The following is a 26043-nucleotide window of genomic DNA, read 5'->3' on the forward strand; positions in this document are numbered from 1 at the left end:
TTTCACTGAGTTGCTTGAGTTGTTGCAAGAAATGCTTCCAGAAGGTAACATGTTACAGAATCGTAGTTATGAGACCAATAAGATATTGTGTCCAATGAGTTTGAATTATGTCAAAATACATGCATATCGTAATTATTGCATATTATATATGAAAGAATATGAAAACTTGAAGGAGTGCTCGAGATATGGAGAGTCATGCTACAAGAAGAAGGTCAATGGTGTTGAATATGAAGATAGTCTAACTAGAAACGGTGTTCCTTCCAAGGTGACGTGGAACCTACCGGTAATTCAAAGGTTCAAGAGATTATTTTCTAATGCAAATGATGCAAAGAATACTGGATGGAGTGTAGATGAAAGAGTGTGTGATGGAAAAATTCTCCATGTAGATGATTCATTCCAATGGAAGAAAGATTTTGCACTAGAACCAAGGAACATTAGGCTTGGACTTACCACCGTTGGAATGAACCCTTTTGGTAATTGAGACCTAACCATACGTCATGGTCTGCTCTTCTCATAATTTACAACCTATCTCCATGGTTGTGCATGAAGCGCATATATATGATATTGTCAATGATGATTTCGGGTCCAAAACAACCAGGGAACAACATAGATGTTTATTTAACTCCATTGATTGAAGATTTAAGACTTTTATGGGAGGAAGGTGTTGATGTTGATGATATATATACATGTGATAACTTTAAGTTGCATGCCATGTTGTTTTGCACAATCAATTACTTTCCTGCATACAGTAATTTATCTGGGTACATCTTAAAGAGATATAGAGCTTGTCCTATATATGAATTTGATACATGCTACCACCAATTACAAGATGGAAAAAATGATGTTTATCTTGGTCGTCAAAATTTTTGAAGACCAAATCATTCATACTGTAATTTTCAGAAGGCTTTTAATGGAGAGCAAGAGTTTGATTTCGCTCAAAATCCCTTAATAGAGAAGGAAGTTTGCAAAACACAAAAACACATTAAGGTTTTCTTTGGAAAGAAACTAAAAGGTAAACAAAAAGGATACTAAGAAATCCCATGAAGATGCACGTGATAGTTTTATTGGAACACTTTTTAACATTAAACACAATACAAAAGATACTAAGAAATCCCGTGAAGATATGGCGGTGATGGGTATACGACAAGAGTTAGCCCCAAACGAAATAGTAAATATAACATATTTACCCCCAGATTGTCACACTCTGTCTAGAAAAAAAATAAGTTTTGTGATTGTTTATAGGATATTATAGTTTCCCAAGAGTACTAATCAAATGTGAAGAAATTTGTGTCAGATATCGATCACAATTTAGTTGGCTTAAAAATCTCATGATTGTCATGTCTTGATCCAATAACTTCTACCAGTGGCTGACCGTGATATTTTATGAAGGAAGGTAAGGGTAAGTATAACCAGATTGGGCTTATTCTTCAATGGTATATGTAAAGTCATTTATCCTGAAAATTTAGATGAGTTGGAACATGAGGCTGCAATGATATTGTGTCATTTAGGGATGTTTTTTCCTCCATCATTGTTTGATATTATGGTTCACTTAGTTGTCCATACAGTAAGGGAGATTAGAATTTGTGGTCGAGTTTATTTACGGTGGATGTATCCCGTAGAGCGTTACATGAAGATCTTAAAAGGGTATACAAAGAATCATCATCGTCCATAAGCTTTGATCGCTGAATGGTACATCATAGAAAAAACTATTAAGTTTTGTACAATGTATTTGTTAGGAGCTAACTCTATAGGAATTCTCGAGTTTCGTCATGAGGGAAGATATGATATAGAGGTACTCAAGGTTCAAATGTTAAAACTTTTAGCTGAGAGGTAGTTCTTAAAACACATTTCTATATATTGAATAACCTGACTGAAGTTCAACCTTATTTGACCACTCACAAAAATCTTATAATGGAAAAATACCCTCGGATGAATGAAAAATGATTGTTGACTGATCATAACAAAACTTTCATAGCTTTGTTTAATGAAAGTGTTTCTAAAGAGAGTGCTTGTGCAACAGAGACAATTAAATGGTTGTCATGTATGCTTAAGTTTGATGTAATTAGTTGGAGTACATACGACATTACTAGATATTCATTATATATAAAATCAAAGGATGATTGTAGTACCATGGAAATGCATAGGTCGACACATTGTAAGAACATGTTTACACATACGATGTAGTATTAAAACCTGTAAGGTTCTACTTTATGTGTTGACTGAACAAGTCGACCTATAGGCAGCACATATAGGCCACAAAGTTTATCCATTCAATGGATATATAATACGTGCATATAAAGCCTCATAGCAATCTCTTTTGTAGCATTAAGATATTAGTTCTTCAATTTCTAAGTATTAATCCTTCATACAGGATATTGCATGAAAGCATGGCAACCCTCTAACATATTGCTCCAAAACCGTGGTATAATCTTCGTTAAGTGCTTGAATTCCTCCTCATTCACTTTCTAGATTTCAAGCTTGTATTGTGATAGTTAAAGTATTTCTCATAAATTGACATAACTAGCAGTAGGAGCCTTCCACATCAGTTCCTTCAGCTTAATGTCCGTAAACTTCTTCCTTAAGTTATTGTATTAATGCCTAGAAATGTAAATACTCAAGAGTTAAAGGTTAAAAGTGAAACTAAATTAAAAAGCCAAGGAACTTAATCAAAATTAAACCAACATGCAACTTTAAACTAGAATGCATAATGACATAAATTGTTAATAGAAATTATAATTAACTCAGATTATCAAATTAACTTCCGAAAATATTATTGGGTCAAATAGTATATTCATTCAAGTGTCACTTCGGGTATTAGGAAGAAAATAGAATTTGAATATTAATATAAATAGAGATAGTTAGTTTTAGTTTTCTACACAACAATAAAATCTAGTCTTTTGAATGTATTGGAGATTTGTGTAGTTATGTGTTTAGGAATGGTTTTCTATTTTTCCATTAAAAAATATTTTGTTTAGAGGGTTTCCTATTTTTCCATTCAAAAATAGTTTATTGAGAGAGTTTGTAATTTTTTCGTCCAAAAATTGTAATTGAGAGATGATTTATAGTTTTTCCGTTCAAAAATTATAATTGAAAGAGAGTTTTTAATTTTTCCGTTCAAAAATTGCAGTTTGAAAAGGTTTTGCAATTTTCTCCTTAAGAATTGCAATTGTATGGTGGAGGATTTGTAATTTTGTCCTTGTAAAAATTACAAGTTGAATTATGATTTTATGAGTTTTTTTGTTTGAATTTTTGCTTCACGGTATGCTTTCGCGTGCGTTAAGTTATTTATTTATTTGTTATTTTTCCAACAATTTATTGTTACATTTTATTGATCACTAATGAATGTGTAAGTCATGCATAATCTTACACCACCATGGTCACTTATCAATAATTCTAGAAACCAACTCAAGGAGTGCTTGGTTTCATATTCTACAACAACAAATACAGTTGACAACATTTGATCATTTAAGTCTCTTCCAATTACCGCAAGTATTTACCCTTTATAATAACCTTTCAAAAAATAGCCATCCAAACATATTATGTGACTGCACTTGAAAAAAAATGTTTCTATAATCTTTAAAATATATATACATTCAATAAACACTTTGGATATTCAATGTTTTCCTCACCACCTTAAAATGCATGCTTGACTTGTCACTTTCATAGTTCACCTATTCTATAACACTATATAGAGAGAGAATAAATAACGTTAAAATAAATAAGTAGAGAATAAATATTTAAATGAAAAAGAGGGGTTTGAAAAAATATAATGGTAGTCCGAATAAAAATGTGTAGATTACCATAAACAATTTGTAAAGATTTTTTTTATCTTTATTATAAAATTATTTAATATTAAGATGCATTAATTAATATTTTTGTTATTGGGCCAAATAGATGTAATATCCAGATTATATGATTAAACCAATTACATAGTTTAATCATACTTTTTCCGTTTAAAAATTATAATTGAGAGAGTTTTTAATTTTTCCATTCAAAAATTGCAGTTTGTAACAGTCCGTATAATATATATCTAGAATAATATCATACAAGTGTTGTTATTTGGTATTGACACAATCATAAGTACCTATTGGCATCATTATATACACATGTCCTAAATAAAACATTAATGATACATGTCATACGATAAAGCCTAAAAATAAAAATTTAAGAACTATGTGCAATATCTTCATTGCACACAACTCCACAGCGGAAGATCACGATCATCACCGTCTCTTGAAACATTAGTAGATAGCTTTTCTTGAGTTCAACATGCAAGGAATACCTGAAAAATAACAACAATAATGGAATGCAATGATAATCTCAGTGAGTTCTCCTATCCTATGGGTCCACTCGGCTCTACAGGGTTTTCTAATCAAATCCTAACTCAAGTTTTCACCTTCCGTTACCGGTGCATCATTCGTACCTTGTAACTAGGACTTGAGTATCTAAGGGATATTCGTAATGTATGGAAACATGTCATTGAGTGCATCCACTCAACGAATCACTACTCGGATGCACAGAAAATCAATCCCCAAGCGGACTTACATCTAAGTCAGGCCTGGTTCATGCATGCTCGTATGATCCGACTTTCGCCGTGGATATCAGATCCTCTAGGAGTTTCAAACTCATTTCAAGCGACTGTCACCCGTATGAGACTCTAACCCACTTAGGGTATCTTTCACCGTATGTGACTCTACCCCACTTAGGTGTCCATCTTTCCCCCCACGTTCGCCGTGGTTGGGGCTCAAACTCAATTGAGACACGAATCATTGGTGCCACATCCCCACTTACCGCTTTACCTAAGCCTTTGAAGTGGTATGTGCACCCTCAAAACTAATTCCGAATACATGATTAATCCATAATAACAAATAGGACTTTCGGGGCAACGCTCCTCACCAAAATAGGACTTTTGGAACAAAAGTTCCTCACCAAAATATCAAACAAATGTCATGATATCATATCAATTCTCATGGCATCATAACATGATCCATTCTCATACATAAATCACCCATGTTCCATATAAAGCATATTGATTCGCTTACCAAGTGAATACTTGTCCACGATACACACCTAGGTACCATTGTGTCCAAGCATCGTTGTATACTCATTTCCATAACCTAGATTATCTTTCTAAGTTATTAATCAAGTTATTAATCAAATTATTCTCATAGGTTTCCTCACTTATCTTTGTAAGGTTTTTAATCATGTTAATTCACATTCAACATAACAACAATGTTTAACATTCCTCATAATATAATTCATAGCATTTATAAATCACATAATATATTATAACATGGAGTAAGAATAATAGTCTTTTACGTTATCTTTCTAACGCAACCGTCCGTGTCCAAAACGGAGTTACAACACTCAAATAATTTAACAATCTAACTCAATCAAGAAATATAGGTTAACATTTGCTCCTTGTACAAATATTCAGCAGCAAGAGCTTAACATAGTGGTAAGGCTTGATTGATCAAGGAATTAATTTATCATATTTTAATTTATCAAGGAATTAATTCATGTTAATTGATTGATCGAATGAATCAATCGATTGATTGGAATAATTCTCACAAAAATTTCACAAAACCAAGTCCCTAAAAATTTCTAACTTCTTCAAAAACATAAAGTTCAATCAATCGATCCTTGCCAAGGACCAATCGATTGGTTCCTAATAAATTTCACTTCTTCACAACAGAAAGTTCATCCAATCGATTGTACCAAAAAACCAATCAATTGGTTCTTCAATTTTCTTCACAAATTCATCTTCTAAACACTCCCTTTTCCAATTTCAACCACTCAAATCCATACAAAAACATTCACCATCATGAATCCATACCAAAACACATAACAATCATACAACATAACATAACATCAAGAACATCATGAAGCAACATCAACATGTTATTATCAATAACCACAATATCATACACATCCTAATTCCCTTCATGAAATTCTTCCCCTCCCCAAGTCTAAATCTATATAAGAAATCACCTTGGACACATGGAGATGGTGAAGATGGTGAAATAGAGATGAAGTTGGTGATGATGATGATAAAGATGAGATGATGATGGTGAAGCTAGTGAAGAGTGGGATAATGTCCTTTGAGGACCGCATGCCTAATGTGAAAGCTAACTCATTGCCTGCTCATGGTAATCCCTTTGTTAATATGGTAGATGGATGTCCAGGAACTTTCTGAGTATTTGATGTGCTACGTATTCATCGATCTTTGATGGAAATGCACAAGACCCTGTGCACTATTAGTGATTGTGAGCATGACCATTCCAGTTATGCAATCTGCAGTGTGAACCCCCGTGGGTGTTCGATTGTCAAGAGAGATATCCAAAAGTTGATGGATGAGAATGTAATCCAGATTCAACAGTCAAAGGATATAGATGATATCAACGTGATAATGCCAGTGTTTAAGACCCCTTAGCGGGTGGCAATTTAGTTCGATAGCAGCAACAGTAACAACATCAACAGATCAGTATCGCTGTTAGTGATACGGTTAGCGGGTCCAGTCTCGTATGCATCCGATAGAGCTGCTTTCAATATCAATATAATGCGACAATGATAGAGAATGCTCAAGAGGTCTCGTTGCCTACGACTAATTCTGTTGTGAATATTGCCGATATAACGAAGGTGACCCGCAGTGGTCGTATGTTTGGTCCCGTTTTCTCTAAGGGTGTAGAGGATATTGCTAAGAAGGTTGAAGTGCCTATAGCAAATCCGGTTAGTGCTCTAAAGTGTCAGTCTGGTGAATCCAGTAGTTTGAAGCCTAATGACGATGATGAGGTACTTCGTTTAATTAATAAGAGTGAATTCAATATGGTTGAGCGGGTGCTCCAAACTCCCTCCAAGATTTCAGTGTTGTCTCTGCTCATGAATTCTAAAGCGCACAGAGAAGCATTGAAAAAGGTATTTGAGCAAGCTTATGTAGAGCATGATGTAATAGTGGATCAGTTTGATCATATTGTGGCTAACATCACTTCCTGCAACAACTTGAGCTTTTGTGATGAAGAACTTCCCGAGGAAGGCAAAAATCACAACCTGGAATTACATATATCGATGAATTGTAAGGAGTACGCGTTGTCCAATATATTGGTTGATACCGGCTCATCTTTGAATGTACTCCCGAAGTCAACTCTGTCCAGATTATCATATCAAGGAGATCTGATGAGATACAGTGGCGTGATCGTCAAAGCTTTTGATAGTTCTCGCAAGACTGTTGTTGGTGAGGTGGACCTTTCAGTAAATATAGGTCTGAGTGATTTCCAAATTACTTTCAAGGTAATAGATATCCACCCGGCCTATAGCTACTTGTTATAAAGGTCATGGATACATGAGGCAGGAGCTGTGACATCCATTCTGCATCATAAGTTGAAATTCGTGAAGAATGGCAAGCTCGTCATCGTGGGTGGAGAGAAAGATTTGTTGGTAAGCCATTTGTCGTCTTTCTCATATGTTGAAGTTGAGGATGAGATTGGAACTCCGTTTCAAGCTCTACCTATTGCTGGAGAAAAAAGAGTTGGGGAACATATGTCCTCTTGTAAAGACGCTAAGAAGATTGTTCAAGATGGTAGTTCAGATCAGTGAGGCCAGATGGTATAGGTCGCCGAGAACAAGAACAAAGCCAATTTGGGATTCCAGCAAGGGTCATCCGTGAGCAAAGATGAAGATGTGCGAACTAGTTTCCGTAGCGGAGGGTTCATCCATGGCAATGCACAACACTCAACTGTAGTGATTGAGGATGATGAAGACGAAGATTGCACCAATTTTGTGACGCATGGAAAAAGTTGCAACAATTGGATCGTTGTCGATATTCCTGTTATTGTTCATCGCTCTAAGTAATTGCTTTATTGTATTTGAAAATCGTTCTCCTATGCCTAAGGGAGAAGTGAACATTGTTAGGCATCTTTCAATTTGATCATTAATAAAATGCAATTCTATTCATCCACATCCATGATGTTTTACTTTTACTTTTTGCTTTTCTGAAAATGGTAATCAGATAAAACATGATTAATTAATAATAATTGTCCATCTGCATAAGATTTGGTCACAATTCACTTCTCTAAAATCAAAATATCAAATCATTATGCAGGTTGGTTTCTAAACCCATTGAATACAATGATCCTACTCCTTCTCCGAACTTTGAATTCCCTGTGTTTGAGGCTGAGGAAGAAGGTGATGAAGAAGTGTCTGATGAATTATTTCGCCTACTTGAGCACGAGGAAAAAGCCATTCAACCGTTCAAAGAGCAGATTGAGTTAGGCAACTTGGGTTCCGAGGATGATGTGAGGGAAGTAAAGATTGGATCTCGACTGTGTCTAGAGGTTAAGAAGGGGTTGATTGATCTTCTTCGAGAGTATTCAGATGTGTTTGCTTGGTCCTATCAAGACATGCCTGGTTTGGATTATGAGATTGTGGAGCATGGATCATTTAACCTCGTTTGACCTATGATAAATCTCTTGTTTGACCTATGACAAATCTCCAAAAATAATACTTTTAAATCTCCAAAAATAATTCTTTTAAATCTCCAAAAATAATACTTTTAAATCTCCAAAAATAATGGAATTTTTTCTCCAAGGTCCTTTAATCTTGTTTGATCTATGTCAAATCTCCTGGCCATTTATTTGGTGTTTTGAAGAGATTTTAGGTTTTTGATCAAACATATTATAATTTAATGCATTTTAATTTGATTTTTAATTTGTTTTATTGTGAATAAATCGTGTTGAGCTATTTTTATTGACTTGTGAAGTTTGACTATTATGTTTGGGCCTTGGTCAAGGTTGATTTGACTTTTGTTGGATTAAAACCATTAGATTTATAGGATTGATGAAATGTATATTTCATATCCCAAAATAAATGAATGATTTTAATTTGATAATACTCCTCCCATGACCAATTTGTTTTTGTCTCATCCCCCCTCCCTCTTCATCTTCAATCCCTTTATATCCCATATATTCCATTGACCTATGATATCTCTATGTCCTAAGGCTAATTGGTTCATAAACCAATACCAGTATGGATGAGATTAGGTCCACCCTTTTTCCATTTTCTTTTTAAGTGTGGTATGTTTTAAGAGTATGGTTCATTATACCATATCTCTAACATGCATTAACACTAAAATTTCTATTGCCCAACCTCAGATAGTTGTGACTTCTACATAAGTCCAATTACGATTGCTTAACATAGCGCTACATTTTGACCCAAAAGCATAGCATTCTAGTAAGTGAGATTGTAATTCTCCCCCCTTTCATGGTATTGTGTGGAAACTTGGCCTTTTTTCCTTCCTTTGGAAGATTTCTTGGTTCAAGGATCCATGCTTGTGAATAGAGGGTTGAGTGTTCTTCAAAGAATAACTTAAACAATTGAAAACCAAAAGAAAACCTAACATCGAATCAACTAACATTTGGACTAACTTTTAAATTCAAGTCATTTACCTTATGTACTTTAAATTCAAGCCATTTTACCATTTTATCATTATTCATTATCATTTAACTTTTTTATTTTTAATGTCATTTTCACTTTGCTCACTTGAGCCATACATTATGAGTATATTGTGATTGTATATACTTGTCTGTGTATTTTATTTGTGTTTGTGGCCTTAGGACCTTAATGTACATAATAACAGCAAAAAACCCTTAAACAAATGTTTGTGTCGACTGTTGGATTTGATATGAGACTTTGGACTTAGAATTAGGCAACATTCCCTATGCAAAAGGACTTGGTCAATGCCAAATTTTCTGAAGCCAAGCCATTGAGATCCCTTTTTGAGTTCATCTTCTACATGATGCAAATGTTACTTTGAACCTATGTCTAATGCCTTATTCTGAGTCATTCACGGAGTATGTCATATGATACATGGGAGCTTAAGAAGAAGACTATGGAGTTGCTAGCTTGGATGTGGCTATCTTTATTTGATGCCTTTGCTCTTCATCTTGCTATTTGTGTATTGATATTGCTTGATTTCAAAGTCCAAAGGAAAATTGAGTTTCTATATGACATTCTTGTCTATTGGATTGCATCCCATTGGTCAGATCTTTTCAACTTCTAACTTTTAAATTCTTTCTTAGGATTAGTCTCTTCATCTCCTCCCACTTCTTAAATTTCAAATCTCTCCCCCCTTTTTAAAAATATTTTTTTCTCGTGATTTCTAAACTTAGACTTTATTGCAAATTAGAAACTTTGGCCTTATGCCATTGCATTTTTAAACTCTTTTCTTAAACCAAACTTGTAAATGAATCTAACCATATTGAATTACAATTTCAAAAGACAAAAAGAACTAACACTCATTCAAACTCTTTTAGGCCTTTGGTTCCTTTCTTAAACTTAAAGTTTTGTTAAAAGCAATTCACTCAGTTTGAAATTGATACCACGAACTACGAGATTTTGATCCCTCATTTTATGTTGGTACGTAGGCACAAGTCCGAAGGTCTTGTAAAACACAAAAATAGAATTAATAAATTCTTTTCTCATCTCCACATTCTATTTATTGCAAACATCTTTTATGCCGAAATACATACACACATAAGAAAGGGCTCCCTAGGAGTGCCTAGGACACTTCGAGTGTTGACACCTTCCCTCTGTGTAACCCTCAGGCATTTTATTAGTTTTGATTTGTAAACTTCTTATCTTGGAATTTTGTTCGTACTTTTCCCTTTTCCTTTGGAAAAAATATAAGTGGGGGGATGACTTTGGTTTAGTTGATGTTAAGTTTATCCATAGCTTAATGGTCATGAATTTACCGCTACATACGGGTATTAGGAAGAAAATACAGTCTTTTGGATGTATTGGAGATTTGTGTCGTTATGTGTTTAGAGAGGGTTTTCTATTTTTCTGTTAAAAAATATTTTCTTTAGAGGGTTTCCTATTTTTCCATTCAAAAATAGTTTATTGAGAGGGTTCGCAATTTTTCGTCCAAAAATTGTAATCAATAGATAATTTACAAATTTTTCCGTTCAAAAATTGTAATTGAGATAGTTTTTAATTTTTCCATTCAAAAATTGTAATCGAGCGAGTTTTTAATTTTTTAGTTTAAAAATTACAATTGGGAGGGTTTGCAATTTTCTCCATAAAATTAAATGGTGATTTTATGATTTTTTTTTGCTTCTTTTTCTTTTTTCAGAGAAGGCTTCCGCGTGCGTAAAGTTATCCTCAATAAACTTTAAAATATATATATTCCTTAAAATGCTTGACTTGTCACTTTCAAAGTTGACCTAACAATTCATGAGCACATGATTTATTTTTATATAATTCTTTCCTATTTCTGTGCTCCCTTCTTCTACATAGTTTCCTTTCCTTAATTCAGCGTTCCGTTCTTCTACGTTGGGTCTACAACACTATGTCTATTTTTTTATCTTCATTACAAAATTATTTGATATTAAGATGAATTAATTAATATTTTTGTTATTGGGCTAAATAGATACAATAATCCATTACATAGTTTCAAAACTTAACTATAAATTCAACGGCGCTACTGATGCTAGTATTCAACGACGCTACTGCTAATATCAACTCAACCTGAATCAATGGCAGCTACCATGAGTTTGATTTAAATACTCGTATTCATTTGTACTATTTCTTTAGATATGATTCCACATCTACTAAATTTCACTTAATCTTGTTATAAATTATGCAGCTTCATCCTAACTGTTGAAGATGAAGTTTATTAATTCAGCAAAAATCTCTACAATGCAATTTGATTGGTCTAGTTTTTTATTCTTCAATCGTGATTTCCTTGATTAAAAGGTGAGTCATAGTTTGTATTTTCAAAATGATTGATCACATGTCAGAGTTATATTTTTCAGCAACGATTCTTGTTTTTATTAAGATTTTGAAATTTGTGTTATGTGAATTTGTTGTGGTGAAGTGTTTGTTAGTTGTTTCATTAGTTCTGTTTGATGAGATAATAAAATATATGCTTGCAAGATATGTTTGGTCTCTTCCTTATGTAGTTTACAAGATTTGATTGAATATATTTTGTTGGATTCTTGCAATTTTGATAAATTTGAGCTTATGAAACTTAATGTCTTATAGTTGGATTCATGGATATTGATCAATCCATTAACAAGAAACCTTTTTTTCTATGATTTTTTTTTGTTTACGAATATAATTACATTTTGTTTTTTATTTGACAAAAAATTACAGTAAGAGTTTGTGAGTTTGAAGGGTAGATCCAGAAGGATAATGTGGTAACAACTGTCACCGACAGCAACATTTTTGACACACACTTAGGAGATGGTAGATGATTCTGTTACCGATGATCTTATTTGTTGGGGTGTAACATGCTAAGTTTTCAAGAGATTTACTTCCGAAGTATTTACCAATGATGTCATTTGTTGGAGATTTGCTAGAGATTTACTTCCTAAATATTTCAAGCACAACTATATACACAACATGAAGAAGACAATCACTTTTTTTAATAAGAACACAAATGATATCTACAACAATAGGAAAACAACATTTGTTTGATAGAAACATATTATATTTATTTATACAACTGTAGGAAGAATTATTTCAATGTTTTTTTAATTCACATGTATTTTAAGTTCGCATTTTGAGTTCATGTTATGTACAACAAAAGAAAGACAACATTTGTGTGATAGGAATAAAGATGATATACACAAAATGAAAAAGACAATATTTTATTTTTAGGCTTTATTTCATTTTTGACAATTTTGTTCTAATTAAAAACCCTAAAAGTCAAATATTTAGATTCACCGAATAAAATCAAAAAAATATATTAGGTTAGAATCCATTTACATTAATTATTTATTTTATTTTAGTTTTGATTCGGCTTTTAATGTTATGATTAAATGTTTTAACCTAAACTTGATATAAATAGAAGAAACATTTTCACATATTGATTTTTTTCCTATTTTTAGAGTTTTTCTTTTTGTTATGTTTTTACCTTCACTTAAATTATTTTAAAATTATAACTTCTACTTTTTTAATATTTATATTTAATTTCCAAATTTTTTATTAATTTTTTAAATAATTATCATATTATTCATTTTTCATGTATTTTAGTCTAGAAATAAAGAAAAATCAACATAAAAAAAAAGTAAAAATAAAAATCCTTTTATTATTAACTTTATTACACTATGATTATTATTATTTACTAAAATTATAAAAATTAATTTCATTTAATCATTTTGTTGTTACATTTTACATAAGCCATTAGTCCATCCAAATTCACTTGCTTGACACCTAAGAAATAAATAAAATAAATCCATTGTTTTTTCACTTTTTATTCAAAATCTATAAAATAAAATAAAAAAATATTGTGATTATTGTAGAAAAATCAAAAAGTCAAAAGGGCTAATTTTAATTTTTATTAATTAATTTCTTTTATGCTTTATTTCATTTTTGACAAATTTATTTTATAAAAAACAATAAAACTCAAATATTTTGATATTTGCATAAAATCAAAAAAATTTATTAGGTTAGAATCCATTTACATTAATTATTAATTTTATTTACCATTTTGTTAATTATATCTATTATTTAAATTAACAGTAAATAATATTTTTCACTCTTTTTTTTTTATCTTAGGTGGTCAGTAAGGGGAATGAACTACAATAGGTGTCCGAAACACGCTATTGTAGTCTATCGAAATCTATTGGATCACATTGGACATGATGATGTAATACTCCTACCAAACTATAGTTAATCTTAAAATAGTTCTCAAATTATTTCTCATCTAACGATTTGTTATTTTTTTCCAGTTTGTATGGAGGCCATATCTGGGTCTGGATCATGATGTGAACCATGACGATGCTGCAGTTTGGACAACGAAGACACCAATTATCCGATTCACTACAGTTGAAATGCACCAAAGTGACAGGGTCAAACTGCAGTTCGGAATGGTACAACATATCCCAGAGTCTCCCACATGTTTGGGGAATTGGCATCAAAAAAGGGTCGATGCACAGTGGGATTTTTCGGACTGGAGAGACTTTGCAAAAGACATGTGTCGTCAATGGAGAAATCGACGACAACACATCCTCAACGAACCAGTCATCCAAGGTGTAAGACCGACTCAACAATATATGGCATGGTTTAGGTCTGTAACAACTCAGCAATTCGTATCTGAGCCGCGGTATTTGATAGATCCACGCTAACTTGCTTCATCATCGTATGTCACACATCAATTCACCACCCAACACCAATGTGAACCCACCCAAACCCAACAACCAACCACACAACATCAACCGACCACATACTCAAACCAACCAAACACCCAACATCGCAACCCGTTCATGCCAACCACCCAACAACGAACCATCCAACGTCGCAATCCCTTCATACCACCCACCCAAACACAAAACCAAGAACCAAACCCCACAACCACAACCGTCTATAGCACCGATGATTCATATGAGTCACGTCATCGTAGCCCCCCACCATTTAACACCCAACCACTGTTTAACTATAGTACGCCCCAAGAACCATTGCTTCGTTTTCAAAACGACTCAATGACCCAATTTGGGCAACTATACCGTCCCCAATTCACCCAATTCACCCAACCCCAACGCCCTAACTACGATGACATGGGCACCAAACTCCATTACGGAAGCGCCGTTAGCCACAGCCCCTCCGGGTATTGGGAGCAAATGATGACACATCTTTCGAATACCGCCGGAACCTCTGCCGGACCTTCCAACCAGCCATCGCTCGATCAGGTCAGCACCCAAAGACCACAAACACCTCAAGAAAATCGTGGGAGACCTCGGAGACAACCTAACGCACCGGGATGTGGAACCGGGGGACGTTATAATCGGGCGGGTCATTAGGGTTTTGGTCATTCTAATGTAATCATTTATTATATATTTAATGAAGTCATTTTATTTTTATTTTTATTTATTACGTATTAAATAATTAATATTAAATAATTAATATGAAATATTAAAAAAAAATATTATAAATAATTATAATTAAAAAAAAAATAGAAAAGTGGGAGGCTAAGGCGCCAACCCTAGGGTCGCCTCCCTTAGTGGGAGGTTAAGGCGCCAACCCTAGGGGCGCCTCCCTTAAGGGGCACACAAGGGCGCCAACCCTAGGGGCGCCTCCCTTAAGGGGCACACAAGGGCGCCAACCCTAGGGGCGCCTCCCTTATGGGGGCTTTAACTAGGGCGCCTACCCCTTTGGCGCCTCCCTTTAAGGCTCCAAAAATTTTTAAGGGATGCGCCAACTCCTCCGGCGCATCCCTTATAAAACATGGTTATTTTGGGAATTTTTTTGAAAATCCGGTTATTATCGTATTTTATTTCGAAAACATGGTTATTCTAAAAAAAAATCGAATTTTCCCTTATTTAAGAGTTTTTCTTTTTTCTTTTTAGGTTTTTACCTTCACTTAAATTATTTTAAAATTAAAAATTCTACTTTTTTAATTTTTAATTTTAATCATCGAATATTTTTATAAAATTTAAAAATAATTATTATAGTATTCATTTTTCATGTATTTTAGTCTAAAAATAAAGGAAAATCAATATAAAAAAAATCAAAATCCTTTTATTATTACCTTTACTACACTACTATTATTATTATTCAATAAAATTATGAAAAAAAAATTCATTTAATCATTTTGCTGTTACATTTTACATAAGCCATGATTCCATCGAAATTCATTTACTTGGCCCCTAAGAAACAAATGAAATACATATGAATTTAAAGAAAAAGAGTGGAATAATTCTTGCTATAGTTGTATAAACAATTTGTGTTTCTATCAAACAAATGTTGTCTTATTATTTTTGTATATATCATTTGTGTTCTTATCAAATAAAATATTATGGTATGTTGTTTATATCGTCTTTATTTATAGTTGTGTAGCAAACTCAACATGTTCTAAAGAAGTAGTTAAAAAGCATATTACCAGTACTTAAATCAAACTCAGCAGTAGTGTCGTCATGAGTTGGTATTAAAAGATGATGCTACGTGAATATATACACAGGGTTTGTCTAGCTAGGGTTTGAAATTATGTAATGATGGGTTTATAAATATCAACCGGGTTTCTGTATCTTTGGCCCAATGCATATTTTGAAGATAAGGAGAATTATATATTTGCAGCGAAGTGAAAATTATGCAAACCTGTCATGAAGGAGCTATGACATTAGAATATGAGGTTTTATTTAAGAATGGTAGAAGTGTAATGAAATGGCAATGCATATTTTGGCCTCTTCTCGTATTCTTATTTCATGAGTTTGTGTTATCAAACTAGCGTATACTTTTCTTTCATGGTCTATATTTGTAAATGATTTTTGTAATACTTTTAAACCCATTGAATACAATGTTCCTACTCCTTCTCTGAACTTTGAATTCCCTGTGTTTGAGGCTGAGGAAGAAGGTGATGAAGAAGTGTCTGATGAATTATTTCGTCTACTTGAGCACGAGGAGAAAGCCATTCAGCCGTTCGAAGAGCAGATTGAACTATTGGGTTCCGAGGATGATGTGAAGGAAGTCAAGATTGGGTCTCGACTGTGTCCAGAGGTTAAGAAGGGGTTGATTGATCTTCTTCGAGAGTATTCAGATGTGTTTGCTTGGTCCTATCAAGACATGCCTTGTTTGGATTCTGAGGTTGTGGAGCATAGATCCTTTAACCTTGTCTGACCTATGACAAATCTCTTATTTGACCCATGACAAATCTCCAAAAATAATAATTTTAAATCTCCAAAAATAATTCTTTTAAATCTCCAAAAATAACACTTTTAAATCTCCAAAAATAATGGAATTTTTTCTCCAATGTCCTTTAATCTTGTTTGATCTATGTCAAAAATCTCTTGGCCATTTATTTGGTGTTTTGAAGAGATTTTAGGTTTTTGATCAAACATATTATAATTTAATGCATTTTAATTTGATTTTTAATTTGTTTTATTGTGATTAAATCGTGTTGAGCTATTTTTATCGACTTGGTAAGTTTGACTATTGTGTTTGGGCCTTGGTCAAGGTTGATTTGACTTTTGTTGGATTAAAACCATTGGATTTAGGGGATTGATGAAATGTATATTTCATATCCCAAAATGATTGAATGATTTTAATTTGATAAAAGTCCTCCCATGACCAATTTGTGTTTGTCTCATCCCTCCTCCCTCTTCATCTTCAATCCCTTTATATCCCATTTATTCCATTGACCTATGATATCTCTATGTCCTAAGGCTAATTGGTACATAAACCAATACTAGTATGGATGAGATTAGGCCCACCCTTTTGCCATTTTCTTTTTAAGTGTGGTATGTTTTAGGAGTATGGTTCATTATACCATATCTCTAACATGCATTAACACTAAAATTTCTATTACCCGACCTCAGATAGTTGTGACTTCTACATAAATCCAATTACGATTGCTTAACATATCGCTAAATTTTGACCCAAAAGCATAGCATTCTAGTAAGTGAGATTGTAAGTCTCCCCCCTTTCATGGTATTGTGTGGAAACTTTGCCTTTTTTCCTTCCTTTGGAAGATGTCTTGGTTCAAGGATCCATGCTTGTGAATAGAGGGTTGAGTGTTCTCCAAAGAATAACTTAAACAATTGAAAACCAAAAGCAAAACTAACATCTAATAAACTAACATTTGGACTAAGTTTTAAATTCAAGTCATTTACCTTATGTACTTTAAATTCAAGCCATTTTACCATTTTGTCATTATTCATTATCATTTAACCTTTTTATTTTTAATGTCATTTTCACTTTGCTCACTTGAGCCATATATTGTGAATATATTGTGAATATATTGTGATTGTATATACTTGTTTGTGTATTTTATTTGTGTTTGTTGCCTTAGGACCTTAATGTACATAATAACAACAAAAAACCCTTAAAAAAGTGTTTGTGTGGACTGTTGGATTGGATCTGAGACTTTGGACTTAGAATTAGGCAACATTCCCTATGCAAAAGGACTTGGTCAATGCCAAATTTTCTGAAGCCAAGCCATTGTGAATTGAACTTTCATCTGATGCAAGTATTGAGATCCCTTTTTGAATGCATCTGCTACAAGATGCAAATGTTACTTTGAACCTGTGTCTAATGCCTTATTCTTAGTCATTCAAGGAGTATGTCATCTGATACATGGGAGCTTAAGAAGAAGACTATGGAGTTGCTAGCTTGGATGTGGCTATCTTTATTTGATGCCTTTACTCTTCATCTTGCTATTTGTGTATTGATATTGCTTGATTTCAAAGTCTAAAGGAAAATTGGGTTTCTATATGACATTCTTGTCTATTGGATTGCATTCCATTAGTCAGATCTTTTCAACTCTTAACTTTTAAATTCTTTCTTAGGATTAGACTCTTCATCTCCTCCAACTTCTTAAATTTCATATATCTCCCCCCTTTTTAAAAATATTTTTTTCTCGTGATTTCTAAACTTAGACTTTATTGCAAATTAGAAACTTTGGCATTATGCCATTGCATTTTTAAACTCTTTTCTTAAACTAAACTTGTAAATGAATCTAACCATATTGACTTAAAATTTCAAAAGACAAAAAGAACTAACACCCATTCAAAATCTTTTAGGCCTTTGGTTCCTTTCCTAAACTTAAATTTTTGTTAAAAGCAATTAACTCACTTTGAAATTGATACCACCAACTATGAGGTTTTGATCCCTCATTTTATGTTGGTACGTAGGCACAAGTCTGAAGGTCTTGTCAAACACAAAAATATAATTAATAAATTCTTTTCTCATCTCCAAATTCTATTTATTGCAAATATCTTTTATGCCAAAACACATACACACATAAGAAAGGGCTCCCTAGGAGTGCCTAGGATACTTTGGGTGCTAACACCTTCCCTCTGTGTAACACTCTTACATGTAATCTCTTGCATTTTATTAGTTTTGATTTGAAAACTTCTTATCTTGGAATTTTGTTTGTACTTTTCCCTTTTCCTTTGGAAACAATGAAAGTGGGATGGTGACTCTGGTTTAGTTGACGTTAAGTTTATCCATAGCTTAATGGTCATGAATTTACCGCTACATACGGGTATTAGGAAGAAAATACAGTCATTTGGATGTATTGGAGATTTGTGTCGTTATGTGTTTAGAGAGGGTTTTCTATTTTTCCGTTAAAAAATATTTTGTTTAGAGGGTTTCTTATTTTTCCATTCAAAAATAGTTTATTGAGAGGATTTGCAATTTTTCCGTCCAAAAATTGTAATCGATAGATAAAATACAATTTTTCCGTTCAAAAATTGTAATTGAGATAGTTTTTAATTTTTCCATTCAAAAATTGTAATCGAGAGAGTTTTTAATTTTATAGTTTAAAAATTACAATTGGAAGGGTTTGCAATTTTCTCTAAAATTAAATGATGATTTTATGAATTTTTTTTGCTTCTTTTTCTTTTTTCAGAGAAGGTTACCGCATGCGTAAAATTATCCTCAATAAACTTTAAAATATATATACAATCTTTAAAAGTGTGAGCTGAATAAACTCTTAGGATATTCAATGTTATCCTCACCACCTTAAAATGCTTGACTTGTCACTTTCATAGGAGACCTAACAATTCATGAGCACATGATTTCTTTTTATATAATTCTTTCCTATTTATGTCACTAGTACAAAAAGAATAATATAATTTGTAAATTTACACCCGTTTTACAAAAAACGGGTGTAAAAAGCAAATGCGGTGGCAGTTTTGTAAATAAAGTCTTATTTTGAATTTTAGTACGTAACAATAGACACCCTATTTTTAAATAACGGGTGTAAATTCAAATATTATTTATTATCAACTCTATATTACACCTGATATTCAAAAAAAGGGTGTAAATTTAAAAATAAAAATAAAATATTCGTGCCTTAAACAATAACTTTTATTATTCTTATTTGTTTAATCTTAAATTTTCTTAAAAAAATAATAAATTTTAATATTAATATATAACAATAGACACCCTATATATAAAAATAGGGTGTATAATTATAACAATATAAATGACTAAATTTATATTAAACCCGTTATATTAAAATAGAGTGTAAATTTTGGAATATTAATATAACAATAGACACCCTATATTTAAAAATAGGGTGTATAATTATAACAATATAAATGACTAAATTTATATTAAACCCGTTATATTAAAATAGGGTGTAAATTTAGGAATCCCTAAGTACAATTTATCATTACCGCCTAAAATATAACCATGACTTCTCATGTTCCAAAACAATAGTAATAATGGGAGACGAGTCACACACACAGAAAAAAGATGGTGTTTGACGGAGAAGCCGCGTCGTCGCTGGTGAAGGAACTGAGGGTGAGTTTCAGTTCCGGTAAGACGCGAAGTTACGAATGGAGAATATCGCAGGTGAAGGCTCTTTTGAAAATGATGGCTGAACGAGAGGATGAAATCGTTGATGCTCTTCGTTCTGACCTTGCTAAACCGCCACTCGAAACGGTCGTCTACGAGGTAATGTTATCTTCATGCTTAAGTTAATTCAAATCATGAAAGTTATCTTCCTCAATTACAGAGTAAGTGTTGTTCAACTCTTAATTAACCGATGCGATTTTGTTTTGCAGATTGGTATGTTTAAAAACTCATGTGAACTCGTGCTCAGGGAATTGAAACAATGGATGACACCAGAAAAGGTTATTTTTTACTTTAATTTCTACATTTATATTGCTTATATATATTGTTAGTTTATTTGATATATCATATGAAGTTTCTTTAATTATTTCAGGCTAAAACTTCAATCACAACTTTTCCGTCTTCGGCTGAAATCATACCTGAACCACTTGGTGTTGTGTTAGTCATCTCCGCGTGGAACTATCCATTTTGTAAGTCGACTTGAGCCGATTGGATTGACTTATTTGAATTTATCTGTAATTATACAAACAACATATAGATAATTTATATGATAATAATCTATATGTTAGTATTAAAATGTTTTTTAGTTGATATTTTCAGCTTATTGTTTCTTTGATGATGATCTATGAAGAATATAATATTAGTATTATTCTTTGTCTTTCTAGTGTTGTCCCTTGATCCAGTTGTCGGAGCTATAGCAGCTGGTAATGCTGTGGTTCTAAAACCATCAGAAATTGCTCCGGCTTCATCTTCACTGCTGGCGAAATTGTTAGGGGAGTACTTGGATAACTCGTCTATAAGAGTTGTGGAAGGAGCGGTGGATGAAACTACTGCCTTGTTGCAACAAAAGTGGGACAAAATTTTCTACACAGGTTTGTCTTGTTTGTTATTATTGATCTGTTTTTCATGGATGGCTGCGAGTTTTGAACAAAAAATGGTACTAGCATAAGTAATTCTTGAATATATTAGGTAATGGAAAAGTGGGACGGATAGTGATGGCTGCTGCTGCAAAACACCTTACACCAGTTGTTCTTGAACTTGGAGGAAAATCTCCAACTGTTGTTGATTCAAATGTCTATTTAGAGGTATTGAGTAAGGCCGAGTTTGTGTTGATTAGTTTGAGTTTATCTATTGACTAAAACCGTGTTTGTATTCACAAGGTTGCTGCAAGACGGATCATTTCTGGCAAATGGGGCTGTAACAATGGACAAGCCTGCATTTCTCCTGATTATCTTATAACAACAAAAGAATTTGCTCCGAAATTGGTATGAAATTTTCTTTGTGTAATCAAGAGTTGTAAATCTTTGTCTGTGTGTATCTAATGGTTGGTGCTTCTCATTTCCAGGTAGACGCGTTAAAGACTGAATTGGAAAACTGTTTTGGAAAGAACCCAATAGAATCCAACGATTTGTCGCGCATTGTGAACTCTAACCACTTTGCTCGCTTGTTAAAGTTCTTGGACGACGATAAGGTTTCTGGCAAGATTGTTTATGGAGGTGAAAAGGATGAAAGCAAATTGTAAGCTCTCATCTTGTTTCTTATTTTGAGTTTAAGATAGTGAAATTCAATGGATTTTGACACAAGCAAATTACAGGAGGATTGCTCCAACTATTTTATTAGACGTTCCACAAGATTCTCTGATAATGAGTGAGGAAATCTTTGGTCCATTGCTTCCGATAGTCACGGTAAGAATAAAAGCACACAAAAAAGAACTCATTTTATGTCATTTAGTTCAAATTTCATCTGTCTTCTTTGGTTATTTTTTACAGTAAAACTTCCAATGCCTGATATGAAGCTAGAGTTTTATTGTTATAAGTTTGTAACCATTTTGATTTCCAGTAATGAGTTGATGAAACTTGAAATTTTAATCATGAAGTACTGCTTATAGCTTGTAAGTAGTTGTTTGGCAAATTGCTCTTTCATGAACTTTCTATTTCAAAACCATGCTGTAGTGTTACTCTCTAAATTTGGTTAAAGTAGTATTATTCTGATAAGGAATACTATAATTGTGATGTTTGACAATGCTCTCTCACATATAGGAACATTCTGCTCATAATTTATACATAATACATAATACATAATTTGGTTAAAAGTGCCAATCTATTTAAATTTTTTTAAGTTATTCAAAATTGAGCTAAATGGTTAAAAACTTATAACAAAATTCCAGGAACATTCTGCTCATAATTTATACATAATACATAGATTCATTAGATTCAAAAAAGGACAACCAGGAAGCTAGAACTCATACCAACAATAGCCTCAAGTCTCAAAAGGATTTCAAAAATAACCTTTCTTTTAATATATATTTTGTCTACATACTGTCCCTTGTAAATAAATATATATTCAATCTCATTTTTTCCATTCTTTAAATATTAAGAGTTGTGTTAGCTCAACTAATTAAAATGGGATGCATAATGAACCTCTCATGAATAAACTAATTAAAATGCCTTCACTCCAATGATATTGTTCTGGTCTGCATAATGAATCTCTTCATGAATGAATACAGTGAAATACTTTACCTGCTTATATGAATTTGGGCCTTTGCCATGCCACATGAATTAAATATTCCTGCTGCACTTAAGGTCACTTCAGATGTAGTTATCCAGAAAAATTGCAGAATTTCAAGTGTACGTTAAATGAAAAATATTGTTCTAATTAAAATATGAACTCTATACCTTTCTGCCTTCAAAATTTGACAATGTAACATCATTGATGGAGAGCAACTGAGAAGCTGTTAGTGTCTGACTTTGAATGTATGCTGGTTTCCATGGAGGAAGAATATTCATAGTCTCACTATGAAGCATTAAAACTACCCAGATATTTTCTTCTGCTTCATTGCAGCAGCCTAGAAGTCTAACAAGGTCACCATGTTGAAACTTATAAATGACCTCCACTTCATTTAAAAATTCTTTCATCCCCTGTCCGGATGCTCTTGAAATTTTTTAACTGATGTGTTAAATAAACTCATACCTCACTGATTTAATGTTTCTTTGATATGCATATTTGATGTTGTGTTGATTGTTTTGTGCATTGGTTGTGTTGATTGTTTTGTGCATTGGTTCAGATTGTCATTTTGAACACCTTTTTTGAATCACTTTTATTTTTGTTTTTACTTCCTTTCATGTTGATTTTAATACACTATTTAATGAGATGCATGATATCCAAAAGAAAAGGAAATAAAAAGGAGTATAACAGGGAAAGGTTTTTATTATCTTTTCAACCTTAAACAATAGTATTTAGTTTTCAGTTTGGAAATTAGAACCAAGTGTTTGTTATAATTCAGCGTTGTTCGCTAGTTTTGCTTCTGAGTTTGTAAAATTAGTTTGCTAACTGTGATTGAAGAGGCCAAAGGTGATGAAAGTTTGATGGTTGACCCTCCCGAACTAAAGCGATATGAGGCATGGTTGATGGCTCGACAGAAGCCATCGGGAAATTTTACATCTGAGGCAACAAACTTAGTAGCATCTAAGATTGTAAGTAATAAAAGATTTATTGATAAATTTAAATTTCATTCATAACTTAGTAATCATTTTACATCATTTTTATATGTATCTAAATGTTTTAGGGAGAGTTAGTGGAAAAAAATACACAAGGTACTATTGTCTTTGAAGGGCGTGACGATATCTTGACTGTTGCCCTTGGAATAAATGAACACCCTGGTCGGATCCGCACTGCTCCTAGGGGTGTGGGCTTTAAGAAATTCTATGGAAAAAGTTCACGCTCCACCTTAGGAGGTGTCTCTCAAGATGACCTTCTAGCCCACCTTCAAGCCTTGGAGCAAAAAATGAATATAGATTTCCAACATAAATTACAAAAACATCTCCAACAACAAAGAACAGAGCTCCAACAACAAATGCAAAAAGAGATGCAAGAGGAGAGAGCTCAAATCCAACAAGGAATGAAACTCCTACAATAGATGCAATTGGAGCTCCGCTCCGAGAGGCCTAAAGAGATGTTTATAAAAGAGGTATGCGTAACTGGATACAATTAATCTACTAAAAATTAGAAAAAAATTAATTTAATTAATGTTCACTTGATACAGCATGTAGATATATTTTTGTTCCATGAATGATTTATTGGTACAAGTTACATGAACAAAGTGGTTGAATTTTTTTCTTACATGAATACAATTTTTGTTGATGTATGACTTGGTGCAAGATTCTAAAGATTAGAGAAATGTTTGTTTTGGTTATTTTTGTTTTTTATTGAATATCCAGGAATATATAAAAATATTTGGTTTAATGAAATTTCAAATAAAATATTTTTAAAAAAATTGAGATATTTTACACCCTTCATACACAAAATAGGGTGTAAATGTGTTAAAATTAAATGTAATTATAAGATATTTTACATTTGATATATCAAAAATAGGGTGTAAATATTTGTCATTTTACACCCGTTTGAATTATAATAGGGTGTAAATTCGTTTAACTTCAATGTATGTAGGTGACAATTTACACCCGTTTTATATTAAATAGGGTGTAAATGTCCTAAAATTCAATGTATATATCTACCAATTACACCTTTTTTTATCTAAAACAGGGTGTAATAGGTGACAATTTACACCCGTTTTATATTAAATAGGGTGTAAATGTCTTAAAATTTAATGTATATATCTACCAATTACACCCTTTTTTTAAATCTAAAATAGGGTGTAATATATTCTCTTTTTACACCCGTTTTAAAACGGGTGTAAATTCTTCATACATATCTCACCCTTTGAATTTACACCCTATCATAACGGGTGTAATATGTATAAAAAACGGGTGTAAAATCTTCTTTCTGCACTAGTGTGTGCTCCCTTCTTCTAGATAGTTTCCTTTCCTTAATTCAGCATTCCATTCTTCTACATTGGGTCTACAACACTATATATATATTTAACATTAAAATAAATAAATAGAGAATAAATATTTAAATGATAAAGAGGGGTTTGAAAATATATAATGGTAGTACGAATAAAAATGTGTAGATTACCATAAATAATTTGTAAAGATTTTTTTATCTTCATTATAAAATTATTTGATATTAAGATGCATTAATTAATATTTTTGTTATTGGACCAAATAGATACAATAATCCATTACATAGTTTCAAACCCTAACAATAAATTCAACGGCGCTACGGATGCTAATATTCAACGGCGCTACTGCTAATATCAACTCAACCTGAATCAGTGGCAGCTACCGTGAGTTTGATTTAAATACTCGTATTCATTTGCACTATTTCTTTAGATATGATTCCACATCTACTAAATTTCACTTAATCTTGTTATAAATTATGCAGCTTCATCCTAACCGTTGAAGATGAAGTTTATTAATTGAGCAAAAATCTCTACAATGCAATTTGATTGGTCTAGTTTTTTATTCTTCAATCGTGATTTCCTTGATTAAAAGGTGAGTCATAGTTTGTATTTTCAAAATGATTGATCGCATGTTAGAGTTATATTTTTCAGCAACGATTCTTGTTTTTATTAAGATTTTGAAATTTGTGTTATGTGAATTTGTTGTGGCGAAGTGTTTGTTAGTTGTTTCATTAGTTCTGTTAATTTGATGAGATAATAAAATATATGCTTGCTAGATATGTTTGGTCTCTTCATTATGTAGTTTACAATATTTGATTGAATATATTTTGTTGGATTCTTGCAATTTTGATAGATTTGAGCTTATGAAACTTAATGTCTTAAAGTTGGATTCATGGATATTGATCAATCCATTAACAAGAAACCTTTTTTTCTATGATTTTTTTTCTGTTTAC

The 26043-nt window shown here is 32.5% G+C and overlaps 2 protein-coding genes across 2 annotated transcripts; both read left to right on the forward strand.

Annotated features, from left to right (window-relative positions):
- Window positions 1-20184: 20184 nt before the first annotated feature.
- LOC127107376 (aldehyde dehydrogenase family 3 member H1-like) lies at window positions 20185-22031 on the forward strand. The gene is made up of 7 exons (XM_051044659.1): window positions 20185-20391; window positions 20502-20570; window positions 20663-20759; window positions 20955-21161; window positions 21259-21554; window positions 21635-21807; window positions 21884-22031. Exons 1-5 carry the CDS (start codon window positions 20191-20193, stop codon window positions 21426-21428), a joined length of 744 nt encoding a protein of 247 aa, XP_050900616.1. The 5' UTR covers window positions 20185-20190; the 3' UTR covers window positions 21429-21554; window positions 21635-21807; window positions 21884-22031.
- Window positions 21611-24205, forward strand: LOC127101890 (uncharacterized). Its single transcript, XM_051039321.1, has 3 exons — window positions 21611-21807; window positions 23612-23762; window positions 23855-24205. Exons 1-3 carry the CDS (start codon window positions 21611-21613, stop codon window positions 24203-24205), a joined length of 699 nt encoding a protein of 232 aa, XP_050895278.1.
- The last annotated feature ends 1838 nt before the right edge of the window (window positions 24206-26043 follow it).

The sequence above is a fragment of the Lathyrus oleraceus genome, chromosome 7, assembly GCF_024323335.1.
Source record: "Lathyrus oleraceus cultivar Zhongwan6 chromosome 7, CAAS_Psat_ZW6_1.0, whole genome shotgun sequence".
Classification (NCBI taxonomy): Eukaryota; Viridiplantae; Streptophyta; class Magnoliopsida; order Fabales; family Fabaceae; genus Lathyrus; species Lathyrus oleraceus.

Coding starts and splice junctions, on each gene's coding strand:
- LOC127107376 (XM_051044659.1), top strand. CDS start 20,191: ATGGTGTTTGACGGAGAAGCCGCGTCGTCGCTGGTGAAGGAACTGAGG. Junction 20,760..20,954: donor CGCGTGGAACTATCCATTTT/GTAAGTCGACTT, acceptor TTGTCTTTCTAG/TGTTGTCCCTTGATCCAGTT. Junction 21,162..21,258: donor GGACAAAATTTTCTACACAG/GTTTGTCTTGTT, acceptor TGAATATATTAG/GTAATGGAAAAGTGGGACGG.
- LOC127101890 (XM_051039321.1), top strand. CDS start 21,611: ATGGTTGGTGCTTCTCATTTCCAGGTAGACGCGTTAAAGACTGAATTG. Junction 21,808..23,611: donor GAAAAGGATGAAAGCAAATT/GTAAGCTCTCAT, acceptor TTGTAAAATTAG/TTTGCTAACTGTGATTGAAG. Junction 23,763..23,854: donor ACTTAGTAGCATCTAAGATT/GTAAGTAATAAA, acceptor TAAATGTTTTAG/GGAGAGTTAGTGGAAAAAAA.